The sequence below is a fragment of the Vipera berus genome (assembly GCF_964194415.1).
Source record: "Vipera berus genome assembly, chromosome: Z".
Classification (NCBI taxonomy): domain Eukaryota; kingdom Metazoa; phylum Chordata; class Lepidosauria; order Squamata; family Viperidae; genus Vipera; species Vipera berus.
In genome coordinates, this window is record NC_138205.1 from 53,547,600 (window position 1) to 53,562,282 (window position 14,683).

The following is a 14,683-nucleotide window of genomic DNA, read 5'->3' on the forward strand; positions in this document are numbered from 1 at the left end:
AGATCCTTCTCTTCCCAACTGGCCCATGAATTTCAATTTTAAAATAACTATGTAACACTTTATGGCAAAATATAGTAAAAATGTTGCTCTACAAGGAGGCTGAATTTCAACTAATACCATCTTGTACCTTTAGGCAGACTGCCTGGGGCTGCTGGAATCTATTGAGCCATATAGTATATGAAAGACCACTGCTCCTATGCTCCCTCCACCCCACATACTAAGACATTGTGTGAAATTAAGTGAACAGTCCGTGATGCTTGGATTATTCCGAACACAAGGCAGTTTATATAAACTCAGTCCTGTTTAATTTTTGGTTTTACTTAATGATTAACAAGAACTAGTACATTCTTTTGAATGCCTCCATATTACTGTTACAATGCCTATTTGTTCCAAAGAGGTCCTGTTATTGCATAACTATTTTAGAATCTTATTAGTGTGATTGTTATTCCAAGAAAGTCCCCTTATTTTTTATTGTTATATTCTCATATTTCTATTCTTAATCAGAACCTTCATGACCTTAAATTTAAATAATTTATTTAATATTCACATTCCCACATGTTGACTATTGTAATACACAAATCTGTAAATTTGTGTATATACATTTAAACAGTAAGATATTAACCTGGTCTTTGGTGAAACTCAGTGGGATAATCAATCCTTGGTTTCTTTCTGCTGTTATGAATATCATAATCCTCTGGTCGACGCCTACATAAATTAGACAATAATTAAGAATTGTTTGGAACAACCTATATAAATACAAAATCTTTAGAAGGACTCACTGGAACAGCCCACAACTTTCTGGAGCTTTTTTGGTATATTTTCTGTAATTCCCTATATGGTTTCCCAGAATTTGTTACAAAAGAATTGTATTTGTGGTAGCAACAAAATGTATATTCTTAACTAGAATATTATGATGTGAAGATTTTAGATGCTTAGCAGGGAACTTTATCCAATCATACCTACAGGAAATCCAATCTTAATACAAATTTCTTTAAAAGTACCAATGACTTTTGGGGGTCTTTTTGCAGCATGAAATCTCCTTGATGCTTACACAATTTCTACATTGAAGTTTACCCTGGAAGCACAAGCTGCATAATTTGTGAATACCATTTTATACACTTGATCTGATTAACTGTCTTACTTGGTCTGTAAAAACTTGATCAATTTCCAACATGCAAATCCCATTCCTGCATAGACAACAATTACTTGTTACTGTACAGAAAAAAACATTTAAGGCATGAATATTTTTAACAAAATCAAATATTGGAATCAAGAGCCCATTATTTTAGGCTGCTATACATTTTAGTAAAATGAATTTTAAATTGTTTTTAAACGATTTTTAAGATTTCATGCTCTACTTTGCTTTTCACTCATTAGCAAGTTACCTGGCGTTCCCTTCCAATGCACCTTCACAATTTCTATAACAGGGAAACATGAATAGACCATAAAATGATTCCTCCCACCTCCCCATTTATTATTTAAATTATCATTCTTAAGAATAAGTATCACATTCTGAGAAAATAAAGCAACCGTATGTACAGCAAAAAAGAGATTTAGAAAATAGCTGGTGTAAAGAATAAACATACCGCTTTCTTGTAGTTTGAGTGTGCACTTACGACCGGTATAATATATGATAGTAACAGTTCATATAGTAGTCCAACTACTGACTTTAAGCTGAAAGCCACATACATAAATGGAGGCCCTGGCAGGCTTGAGAAGGTGTGATGGTGTTATAATGTATAGTTTGCAGTCCATTGCAAAACCTTCACTTGTAAATACTTTATTGCACTGGAAATCTCTTAGGGCTTAACTTCAAAAGCCATCTTGGTGCTCAGTCCTTTTATGCCCAAAGAAAGGGGGGTTGCTGCCAGGATTCCTCCTACCTACAGGTTACAGTGTCCTTTAAGAGCAAGGATATGGGGACTCGTTGGATATCTGTACCTACCACAGGACATTTCCACAAACTGGAAAGTCTAACCAAAAAGGTTTCAGCCCAAACCACACAGTCTTTAGCAGAAAAGCTTTAGATTTATCAGAAAACAAAGTGGCTACACAGGGATCAGGGAAACGTGTTGGATAGAAGGGATTATTATCAGTCCTTTGCAAAGACTCCTCCAATTCTGTAACAAGATATACCCTTCTTTCTGGGGAATGTTGGTAAGTTCATAGAGTAGTGATCAATAACCATGGCGATCCTCTAAAACCACTTTTAAGTCCACGGGTGCTGCCAGCATCTGGAAAGGTTGTATACACTGACACAGCAACAGCCATTCTTTTTGGTTTGTTGCCGGGTCTCCAAGGGCTACTTCCTTTGGAGAGAACCTACGGCTTCCAGAAGCTCAGCAAGATGTAAGAGAATATTTGGCAATGGGCATAACCACAGCACGGTGATACAATTTGAAACAGTCCCAAACACGCTCTTCTTGAACAGCAAAATATTATAAATATTTTATCCTCAAAATGAGGCGACCATCTTCTGCAAAATTATAAGTGATCCTGATAAAAGTCCCATATTTGACAAGGCTTATCCAGAGATATACCTGAAAGAAAAGGCTTTTACAAGATATTAACACATTTTGGAACACACAGACTTGATTTTCCTCCACCTAACCTGGTTTTGAAAAAAAATTGGCTTACCTACAATTGACTAAAAATCTAGTCAAAGCTAGATTGACACAAACTTTTCTGTGTAAGCAAAATGTCCCCATTTTCCTCTTGAAAGTGACAAACTGGGGGAGAGGGACAATGTGAAATCCTCAATGAAGCCACAAACCCGTCCATGCAGCTTGATGTGAGGATTTTCTCTCTTCTTGATTGCAGGGAAAGCTTTTTGATGAATCATATTCCTCCATCACGTTATTCTGACACATGTGCCTATTATCAGTCCAAAGAATGTTTCTAACCTTCCCACATCTCGGAGTGGCTCTCGACGGGATGGACGTCCTCTTGACCGGGGCTGAGAGTGCATTCTTCTCTTATGACGCATTTTATGAATGACTTGATACAGATCAATACTTTCATCAGGAGGGAATAGGAGACAAAGTTGGGTTCCACATTCAAGCTCAATTTCCTGTAATAATTAAATGTTGATGTTATAAGAGTCCACCCAAAGGGATCAATGTTTAATTATATGGTTTCATTCTAAGAACAAAGGAATACATTTTATGAATGCTAATGCCTAATTTAAGAAATATGTGAAAGCTTAACTTAACAGGTCCGATTAAACTACTTAAGTTGCATACATTGTAGTGATTTTAGTGAAATTAACAAGAGATGGACCAAGGCAGGTGTATAGTTGCAGGTAGTCCCTGACCTATGACCAGTCAGTGACCATTGTAAATCATGATAGTGCTGAACAAATGATGGTAACAACAATCCTCTGGGTTCTGCCTATCCCAGCATCCTTGAAGACAAGGGATCGTAATCTGAGTGCTTGGCAACTCAGTTATATTTCTAATTGCCAAGCCACCTACAATCACGTGACTGCCATTTGCACCCTTCTTGCCCAGCTTCTCCAGTAAGTGAATGGGAAAACTGGCAAAGGTCACAAGTTGCTCACATAAGTCTCCTCCTTTAACTCCTCTGTGCTCAGAGTATGCTAGCCTCTTGCACAGACCTACATTCCCTCCTTAACCCATATGGAACCTCCTGCACACCCTCCAACCTGCATAGTGCCTCTCATATACTGCATGCTCTCCACCTGCGGCTTCCCCTCTCCCACCAACCCTCACCAGCACCCCCTTGTCCTTTCTCTCACCTAGCTGCTGCCACCTACCTGTTTGTGGATCGCAGATTTGCAACTTCTTGCCAGCTTTCCCAATGACTTTAGTTGAGGGAAGTTGGCAGGAATTTGCCTCACCTAACAACTAGGATTCAGTTAATGATGGCAATTGGAACTACCGGGATTTCTATCACTAATTTGTGTGGTCACACTTTATAAGTACATCACTTAGTGATGGAAATTCCAGTTCCAATTGTAGGTCAAGATCTGCCTGTCTTTATTTAATTTAATGCACACCCCAACTTAAATATACACGCTTAGTAAATAGGCAATTTTCATACAAGTCCTTATCTCACAATTTGTGAGAATAGGGAGTGCCAATCTATGAGGTGCTGTGGCTGTGATATATTTACCAGTGTTTTATTTTAATTGAAAAGTTTTACAGTACATTTTTGAATACAAAACCCCTCCCCTCCCCAACTCTCCCCTCCCCTCCCCCCTCCCCGACTTCCCAGAGCTAAATACAGGGTATAAAAATACGAACAAACATAATCTAAAATATGCAAACAAGAATAAGATATTAAATTCTATCACGCTTTCTTAATAAAATAACTACAAGCTAATTATACATCATATAAATCTGCTACTTATTCAAATGCTAAGTGAAACTTTTTAGTCCCATATTTATTCTGAATATAATCTATCCATCTCTTCCACTCCACAGTATATCTCTGTTGTGATTGATCTTTCAAATACGCTGAAATCTTTGCCATCTCCGCCAAGTTAGAAACTTTTAAAGTCCATTCTTCTATAGTCGGCAGTTCTTCCTTCTTCCAATATTGCGCTACTAAAAGTCTCGCTGCCATAATTAAATTCAACATCAATTTAATATCTACAACGGTGGTATCTGTGATAATACCCAATAAAAACAATTGCGGAAAAAACTTTATCCTTTTCTTGAATATCTTTTGCATATTCCACCAAATTTTAATCCAAAAAGCTTTAACCTTTTTACAAGTCCACCATATGTGAAAATACGTTGCATCCTCACAACCACACCTCCAACATTTGGGCTGGCAGTTCGGATACATACTTGCTAATTTTTTAGGATCTAAATGCCACCTATAAAACATTTTGTAAAAGTTCTCTCTTAAATTTTGGGCCTGTGTAAATTTTACATTTCTCACCCAAATCTTTTCCCAAGTATCCATTGTAATAACTTCTTGAAAATTCTGAGCCCACTTTATCATACAATCTTTAACAAGTTCCATCTCTGAATCAATTTCTATCAATGCAAGATATATCCTTTTTATATGTGCTTGACCTTCATCTCTGATTTGCTTTACCAAGTTTTCATCAGTCATCAAAAAACCAGTTTTTATTTATCAGTGTTATCATCTTTCTTCCCATCAGTTCAATTGCCATTTTCCATCACTACGAGTGCTTTGATTAAAAAGTTGAATGACAGTTCTTCTGGCTTCATGCAACCTTGTTATAGAAATCTGCTTACAATGGTATATTTTATTTTAAAAGAACTTGATATACATCCCCAGGTGTATATTTAATAAAATATTTGGCAATCCTTTTACCAAAATGTGACAATATTATATAGATAATTGTGATAAAGCAAAAACAGCATTAACTGTCAAAGATGAACAACTATATCACAAAAAACCTATTAACAATATTTTAAAATACTGGAATTAATATTTTAAAGAGCAATTAAAGGCAGTCGACAAACCTGTCCATCACGTCCAATCTTTACTGGCTTATGCTCATTCCAAGGATTCGTCAGGTGAGCAGATTTTGTGAATGGCAATTCACGCCTAAAAATATGTTATGAGACACTTTTTCATATATTGAACTGTAACTTAAAATATGAGAATGCAACTAGCAATGGATTTAATGAATGAAAGCAGAGCTTAGAGGCTAAATCCCATGAGATCATAATGTTCATCTCACAAAGCAAATATTACAATCTCCAAAATTTGTCTTCAGTTCTGATTATGTAACTCTAAAGGCAGGTAATTTAATCTTTCCTTTATTGTTTCTTACTATCCAATGTTCAAAAATCCCCTCCTCCATACCCTTGCTTTTGCAACAAAGGAAGCAGATTGATAAACATGTAATTTTCCCTATATGAATTACATAATAATGGTGCTGGAAAACTTTTTGACCCAGTGCTCCTCATATCTGCCATCCTACAAAGTTAAACAAGGCAGGAAAAGAAGGGAAAAAGAGTATTAAATAGAAAAGCAATTTTTGGATGCTATGGGAGAAACCAGAAAATGATTAGTTTGTTCTCCTTGAAATCTAATCAATCAGATTAATAGACTGATTATGTGCCATAAAGTTGACTATTAGTGAATTTTCTCCATAATAATCAATCAGAGATAGGTTAATCATCTGAAATAGGATCAGTTTTTATTTTCAGAGAACTAAAATTTCCACTTGATTTGGGGAAAGACTATGAGGCATTATTTTTAGAATCAAATTCTAAGCTTACCTTTGGCAAACGTATTTGTTATTACTAATAAAATCCTCTACACAATTTTTGAAATTAGGTTTCACTATTTTCATTTATATTTATAATGAAAAAAACTGAAGGGATTCCAGGCTTTGGAACAAAATGGAAGCGATTCTAGTCTTTACTGAACTTGAAAGGGATAAAACAGACAATACTTAGTTTTTAAAATAATGTTTCTTAAAATCTTAAGTCACATTTCTAGCACAATTTCCCACTGGACAAGAAAAAAGCAACCTTTTGCTTCTCTACCCATTTTACACTTAATGTGATTTCAAAATCCAAGGAAAGGAAGCTATCCATCATCAATAGAAGACACATAAGACTATAAGAACAATAAGAAGAAAAGGCAGCAATTCAGAATCAGTAAATAAAACAAAAACCACAGCAGAAGAATTATATGGGAGAAAGAAAAATGGGGTAGCAGAATCCCTGACTTTGATGGATCAAAATATGGACCTCCAGGCTACCGAAATAATTTTATCTTTCAATATTACACTCAAAGTCAAGTCTCTCTTGAGATAGGCTCAACTCTTGGCACCTATATGATCATATCCATATTGTTTTCTTGGTATCAATGCAGATATTACTCACACTGCTGTCTTCCAAGAAGTTTCTTAACTTCACATTAGAACCTATATATTTTTTTTATTTTATTTTAATTCCATTTATATCCCGCCCTTCTCCGAAGACTCAGGGCGGCTTACAATCATAGCAGTAGCCTTCATTCTATGTATATGCCTGCTTATTAGGGCTTTCACACACACCCCAAGCGGCATTATTACAAAGTCAGCTTAATTGCCCCCAAAAATCTGGGTCCTATATTCCAGGGGTAGACAATTAATTTTCACAAGGGGCCACATGAGAAACTGGGAATGTTGTGGAGGGCTCTCGACACCACCCCAAACCTGATGCTGCCACTGCCCCCAATGCTATGGGCTGGACAGGGACAGCTCATGGGCTGGATGTGGCCCGCAGGCCATAAAAGGTCCAGGTCTATTATGGCTCTACATATTCTGGTGATCTCTTATCAAAGTACTAGAAGTGACATTATTGGGGGGTTTCTTCTTTTTTTCTTTGGTTAAGACAAGTCAAATTTGGATAGGGGCTCTGGCATGCAAATATTACTTGCTACTTAAACATTATGTATCTATTCTATAATAAATAGCCTATCCAACCACATTTTCATTTTCTAATTTCCACCCATTTTACCTGCATATCCAATCTATCTTAAATACTCCTCCCAGCATTTTTGCATTCATTCCTGCAGGTAGCACCCAATGTATGGGAGATCCTCCATGGTGAGATTCAGAAGCAAGCCTTGCAAATCCTGTAAGAATTTTAAAAAAGTATAAGGCCCTTATCCAAATAATTTTTGATTTACGAATGCAAGTATTCCTTTTACAAGTAGTCCTTGACTCACAACCATTCATTTAGTGATTGTTGGAAGTTACAACAGCAGTGGAAAAAGTGACTTATCACCATTTTTCACACTTACGAGTTGCAGCATCCCCATGGTCACATGATCAAAATTGGCAAGTGGTTCATATTTATGATAGTTGCAGTGTCCTGGGGTCATGTGATCACCTTTAATGACCTTCTGACAAGCAAAGTCAATAAAGAAGAAAGATTCATTTAACAACTGTCTTACTAATTTAACAACTGTAGTGATTTACTTAGCAATGGTGGCAAGAAAAGTCATAAAATGGGGCAAAACTCACTTTAACAACTGTCTTGCTTAACAATAGAAATTTTGAGCTCAATTCCTGTTGTAAGTCGAGGACAACCTGTACTTACCTTGGAATTTTCCACTCTCTCTTACAGAAAATATCAAAATCACACTTCTTGCTGATCTGAAGGCAGCATTGAGCTTTTTCTCATTGACTGGAAGGGTTGACCAAACACCCTATGGAGAGATGAGAAAATAATTTACAAACCAAAAAATATTTGATGGGTTCAAGTTCAGTACAATTTTGGAATATATTCAGCAACAGCATATATTTTCTATGAAGACCTCAGTTTCTATCCCTGCAATTTCCAGATCCAGAGAATAGATCCAAGACAGATATCTGTCTGAGTCATAAAAAAACCTATTAGTTATTATACAATCGTATAATAACTAAGAAAGCTTTATATATTAATACATACAATTTTTTTGGAAAAGTATCAGAAATATGCACATTCTCAGTAATCTACAGATAACATTCACTAAGTTTAAACTCATTTTAACCCAGGGCTTTTTTTGTCATAGAACGCTCAGAACAGAGTTCCGGCACCTTTTTTTGGATGGAACCTTGTAGGATAGGCAAGGTGGGTTGTATGATATGTGTGAGTTCCGCCACCTTTTTTTTTTTTTTTACAAAAAAAGCACTGTTTTAACCAATATGTGATATTCCTTCTACACCAGGGGTTCCCAACTTCTGGGCCATGGAATGGTCTATATGGTCTTTTAGATACAAAGCTGCAAAGCTGGAGGTGACTGGCGGGAAACTGAGTGAAACTGAAACCATCTCCTCCCCATCAATCCATGGAAAAATTGTCTTCCATGAAACTGGTGCCAAAAAGGTTGGGTGCAATTGTTCTATACAAAGCAAAAATAAGAGAAAAAAATTCAATAGGTAAGAAACTAGTTCATTATTCCTAATAATTTGTCTGTAAAACATGCATGCTTCTACAAACCTATTTGGCATTCCCCAAAGAAACATACATATGTCCTTCCGCCATGACCTGAAGACATGGATGTTCCAACAACTGGGCCTGGACTGACAATAGTTTTAAATTTGGTTTTATTGGGTTAATTGTTATGTATTTATTATATTTATGGTTTAATTCTTTTTTAAATTTTGTATTTGATGTTTTTTAGCTTTTTATTGTTGTGAGCCACCCTGAGTCCTTAGGGAGAAGGGCGGCATATAAATTTAATAAATTCAAATTCAAAATTGTGATTTTTCAGCAGTACATTTGTAAAATATAAGCTCTTAAATATGTGTATTATGACTTTCAGAGGCTTAAAGCATTAATTTTGCACAATATGGGGGGCAATATGGGGGGGGGGAAACAGGAACAAAATTTTTGTTACTACCCATTCCAGTGACATTACCACCAAGTTTCCATGACTTCTGGTGGTTGAATATAGTTAATTTGAAACATGTGGCTGGGGGAAAATGTTACCTATTTTAAATGAGGCAATGAGCCAAGAAACATATATTTTATTTTGCATTTATGTTTTAGTAATTATATTTATATTTAATAAAAGAAAATTAAATAAATAAAAAGAAAAGCAATTAATCTGATTCTATACTTTGCATATGACTTCACAGGAATTCAGCATACCTTAGCTTTGGCAAGAGAGACATTTTCATGGTTGTTACTTTTTATAAGAAAAAATCGTGCCTCTTGGAGAATATATTTAAGTTTGCTAGTTTGGTCTAGAAGGAAAAAACAAAATAGGTAAACTTTACTTGCCAAGTAAACTTAAATATAGGTAGTCCTCAACTTAAAACAATTTGTTTAGTGACTGTTTGAAATTTCAATAGCATTGACAAATTGACTTATGACCATTTTTCATACTTATGACCACTGTAGCATCCCCATGTCACATGACCAAATTTTAGATGCTTCCCCAAGGACATGTGTTTATCACTGTTACAGTACCCTGGGATCATGTGATCACCTTTCATGACTTTCTGACAAGCAAAGTCAATGGGAAAGCCAGATTCAATGAAAAACTGTTCTAACTTAACTAAGTTAGAATAACAACAGTCATTCACTTAACAACTGTAGCAAGAAACGTAGAAAAAGAGGTAAAATTCATTTAACAACTATCTTGCTTAGCAATGGAAATTTTTAGCTCTATTGTGATCATAACCCAAGGACTCCCTATACTTATAGGATTTGGAGTACAAAATCTAGCTGTTGCAATGGCAAAATTGGCCTCTAGTAGGGCATATGCCAATCATGTCAAACACAAGGCCCTCGGGCCAGATCTGGCCTGTGATGGGTTTAAACCTGGGCTGCAGGGCAACCCTGGAGACGGCAAGGGGCCAAGCCCCGTCTTGGTCCTAGCCCATCCCCGCCCAGCCAGGCGCTCTGCCTGGGCCCATGCACAGGAGGTTGCGAGTGTGCGGAGGCAGGCAGTGTCTGACTGCAACTGCAGCTCATTGGCCCCTTGGCCATGCATTATGTACAGCTGGATGTGAGCTGGGGTGTCCAATAAACCACGCTCAGCCCCACTGTGCATGCATCACAACTGCATACTTCGGAGGCCCTGCAGCCAGACTACCCTGTCTCGACACCTGCCTCGCCTCATGGCACCGGCAGCAGCCCCGCTGTCCCTCCACTGTCCTGCAGCCCAGGAAGCCCAGCCTGACCAAGGAGAGCAAGCACAGCAGTAGCAGCCTCAGGGAAGGAGTAAGTGCGGTCAGGCATTCCCTCAGGAAAACAGGGCTGGGCTGGACTGCGGGGCACCGGAACCCCACAGCCCAGCCCCGCTTCTCTGAAGGGGAGCCTAGCTGTGCTTAGCTCCTCCTTGAGAATGCTGCTGCTGTCCTCGCTCTCCTTGGGGGACGGCAAGGCTTCCCTGCTGAATGACGCTCTGGCGCTTGCCCTGGTCTTGCCTTCCTCTGCTGGAGACCTCCGGATCCCCCTTGCAAGCCTTGCCTGGCACTCCCATAGGAGTGCCTCAACATGAGCCGGCCATGCCCACCTAGGCATGCCTACCTGGCCCTTTTGAGGGCAATTATAACGCTGATGCGACCCTCAATGAAATTGAGTTTGACACTCATGGCCTATGCAGTTTAATACCATAAATTCCTTCTTAATAAAAAGGTCTATAATTCAAATATACAATTGTGCTTTTCAAATGAATAACATAATACCACCAAATTCAGATTTCCATACCATGCAATGTTAAACTTTAAAAGCAAAATAGGTTATTCAAGGTGGAAGCCAATGCAACATTAATAATGTTCTGATATTTTTATTCATAATAAACAACATAGCCTTAAGCAGAGAAATTATTTTTATGAAGTTTGTTGGTAAAAGGATGTTAGATTGCTTATTTGCCTGCTAATTCAGTGATGAAATAGTTTTTTCCATTAAAAACCACATGCAAATAATTTGAATTATTCACTAGTATGCATTTTACTCTACATCGGAACATTATTTTATTTGCTATATAATCAACAAAGTCAATACAATAGCTTGCAATAGATGCATGCATTAAAAAGTTCAAATTTAAATTATACCTTTTTGGACAGCACGAACGGAAGATGATAATTTCTCATGCTTCTTTTCTGAACCTGTATTTAGCCAAAGTACATTCGTTCAGATTGAGCCTTTATTAATACGATACAAATTCTACAATCTTTTCACATACTATTTTCATTCATGACAAATTATTCCTCCTATGTGCACCCCCACACACAAAAAGAATGCTTCTCAATGTGCATGAGGATTTGAATTTGATTTTTTTAGTTGTCTGTTTTTGGGTCTGATTTGTTAGACCAGTTTTCTATAGAGAAAACTAGTCAATGAATCATCATCTTCCAAGTTTAAAAAAGTGAAATTTCCACTTAAGCAACATAATAGAATATAAGAAAGCCCACTTTATCAAATTATTCACACAGAACATGCCAAAAAACTAACTATATCGGTTCAGCTGTATGTCCAAAGCCTATTATGGGCTACAGTTTATTTTTACCAATGCATTTCAAGGGTTTTCTACAGATCATATTAATGAAGATAAGCAATCACAAAATACCTGCATATGACTCTGATGCAGAGCTTCCACTTCTATCAAAAACAATTGGAGAGATGCCTCTAGCTCTTTTCCTGGCCTTCTTTTTCTCATCTAAGATCATCAAAATAAGCAATAGCAGTTTTTTAAAGGTTCAAATAAAAAATAAATATTTGTAAACAAATATGATTTAAAATAGTATATAGTTGTCTCTCAAAAGGTTTAAAATCTATTTCAATGATCTTTTCTCATTGGGCCAGAATTCAGAGAACTGTGATAGTAGTTACCAAAGTATCAGAAATTTAGACAACTTAATCTGAACAGAAACAATGCCTGTCAAAGTTATATTTGAAGCTCAGGGAAACTTCTGGAGGGTCCATGTGAGGGATGCTTCTCAAAATAAAAATAAAAAGAGCATTAACCTCCATTTGGATTATCAACAATATTTCAGTAATAGGTGTAATACATTTAAGTATACTTATTTATAAACCTAAATTAGGTCCCAATCTATGCATACTAATTCACCGTAGTTGTCTCATTTACATGACTAAAAGCCCCATCATTAGTAACAGTAATACCTGCAGATTCTTCATCAGAAATATTGAACATTCAAAACAAAAGACAGTATGGCAGATGTCTATGTTATCTTTCCACTGTAAACATTTAGATCTTCTCTCTCCAAAGTGAAAATAAAGATTAATATATTCCAACAACACTCAACTATTTGAAACTAAATCCCCCCCCCAACAAAATTATCATGTCTGATTACCGTATTTTCCGGCGTATAAGATTACTTTTTAACCCATGAAAACCTTCTCAAAAGTCGGGGGTCGTCTTATACGCCAGGTGTTAGGGTTAGGGGCGGTTTTATTGTCCGATGTTACAGGAAAAACCAGAGGCAACACCCCTCCACACATACACACACGCAGGCAACCTCGGCAGCTCATTGATAGGGGGGGAGGAAGGGGGAGAGAATCACAAAATTGCTATCTGTTGTCGAGCCCTGTGGGCCCGACGCTACGCAGGGGGTCTCATTCCAAAAACAAGCCCTGCTTCACCTACTCACCCCCCCTCCCCACTGCACATGGCTCGCTCCATGACCCGGCGCTCCGACAAACAAGGGAGGAGGTCGACCGTAATCAGCAAGCCCAACTATCAGCTGATCATCGGTTCCTGGCTCTGCAAACCCGACGACCAGCTGCTTCATGGCGTTTGCACGCGCCTGCATCGCAGGGCTTTGCTGAGGACCCCGCAGGCACTCAGGAGGACAGCCCAGTCTGCCTTGCCGTACAGGGAGCCTGGGCACTACAAAACATGCTAGCTGTTCCCTTGCCTACCGACGGACCTGTGCCGGGACTGCATGCTATAGCCTGCGCGCTGGAGGCAAGGGCCGGCTGTTTTCCGTCGGTGTCAGATGGACCGGAGCCGGGGACTGCTGGACGGCAGCCCTGGGACGTGTGGACGAGCCCGCTGGAGCCAGATACGGATGGGGGGGCAGTTGGTTGGAGAGGGATAGGCACACACTGGGAGCACATTAGCGTTTTCACCCGGGTTGGGGTAGAGGGGGTTTGGAGAAGAGTCACCCAGGATACTAACAGCAGCAAGGTTTACAACGCTGAAGTTGTCGAGAGTCGGAAGCATGTGGCGTTTAAAGAAACGCAGGCAGGCTCTGGATGCCGGAAGTGTACTTTGTACATTGCTAAGCACATTTATTTGTGCTTTAGATTGTAAGCTGCCCTGAGTCTTCGGAGAAGGGCGGGATATAAATGGGTTTTTTTTTAAAAAAAATTGCGTCTTGGAGACAGGGAGGGCCGGGCAAGCAGGCAGGGAGAGCTGACCCACCCAATCCAAGCAGACTTTGTATGCAGTGGGGTAGTCTTATAAGGCAAGTATAGCCCAAACCCTATAATTTAACAGGAAAAGTAGGGGGTCGTCTTATACGCCCAGTCGTCTTATACGCCGGAAAATACAGTATTCCAATCATAGTATATATAAATAGGAAGGGCTAAATGCATGTAACAGAGTACTCGCTTAATGATTGTAACTATTCAAAATTTATTTGTTTTACAGATGGTTAACAATTTTAAATAGCTAGATCTTTGCTATTTGCTATATCTTTACTAGTCTGTTTACTAGTCCTTTTACTGGTGGAAAATGTAGATTTAAGTTCCATTGCTAGCAATGCAGTGGTAAAGTGCAATGTCATTTGACTGCCCTGCTTTGTAACAGGAATCCTGGTAGTCCCCACTGCTATCATTAAGTGAGGATCACGGGTTGTTAAGCAAGGACTTCCTCGTAACTTCCTGCCAGCTTCCAAGATGCAAAATCAGTGCAGAATCTGGTAGGAAATTGCAAGTTCCAGATGGCTTGCAAGCAAGTACATAGCTGCTGCTGGATGGGGCAGGGTTCGGGCATGGCCAGCAAGATATGGTATGAGCACAGAGTTGGTTGCTGCTGGATTGGGGAGATATGCAGGTTGCCGAATTAGCTGAGACAGCCAGAACTTTGGGGACCAGTCATACTATTATTCAGCACCACAATAACTTCAAACACAATTTGCTGAATTAGTGATCATTAACTATTAAATGTATGGCCAATAGAGTGACCAAATCTTACTGATTCAGGACTAGATGTCCAAGATAATACTTAATGCTCTGTTCTCCTTGGGACCATGCTATTTTTCCCTCAAAATGTACCAAAT

General features: G+C 38.4%; 1 protein-coding gene across 2 annotated transcripts in view; it reads right to left on the minus strand.

The window, feature by feature from the left end:
• Positions 1 to 14,683, minus strand: part of YTHDC1 (YTH N6-methyladenosine RNA binding protein C1) — a 35,910-nt gene that overhangs the window by 9,725 nt on the left and 11,502 nt on the right. The window contains exons 5-12 of one of the 2 annotated variants that reach the window (XM_081345551.1): positions 12,007 to 12,096; positions 11,492 to 11,545; positions 9,579 to 9,673; positions 8,043 to 8,151; positions 7,458 to 7,575; positions 5,463 to 5,547; positions 2,904 to 3,070; positions 623 to 705 (exon numbers count right to left, since the gene is read on the minus strand). In XM_081345551.1, the coding sequence (XP_081201677.1) occupies positions 623 to 705; positions 2,904 to 3,070; positions 5,463 to 5,547; positions 7,458 to 7,575; positions 8,043 to 8,151; positions 9,579 to 9,673; positions 11,492 to 11,545; positions 12,007 to 12,096 (801 nt within the window). The remainder of the gene's footprint in view (positions 1 to 622; positions 706 to 2,903; positions 3,071 to 5,462; positions 5,548 to 7,457; positions 7,576 to 8,042; positions 8,152 to 9,578; positions 9,674 to 11,491; positions 11,546 to 12,006; positions 12,097 to 14,683) is intronic. The other variant, XM_081345552.1, reaches the window with a different exon arrangement.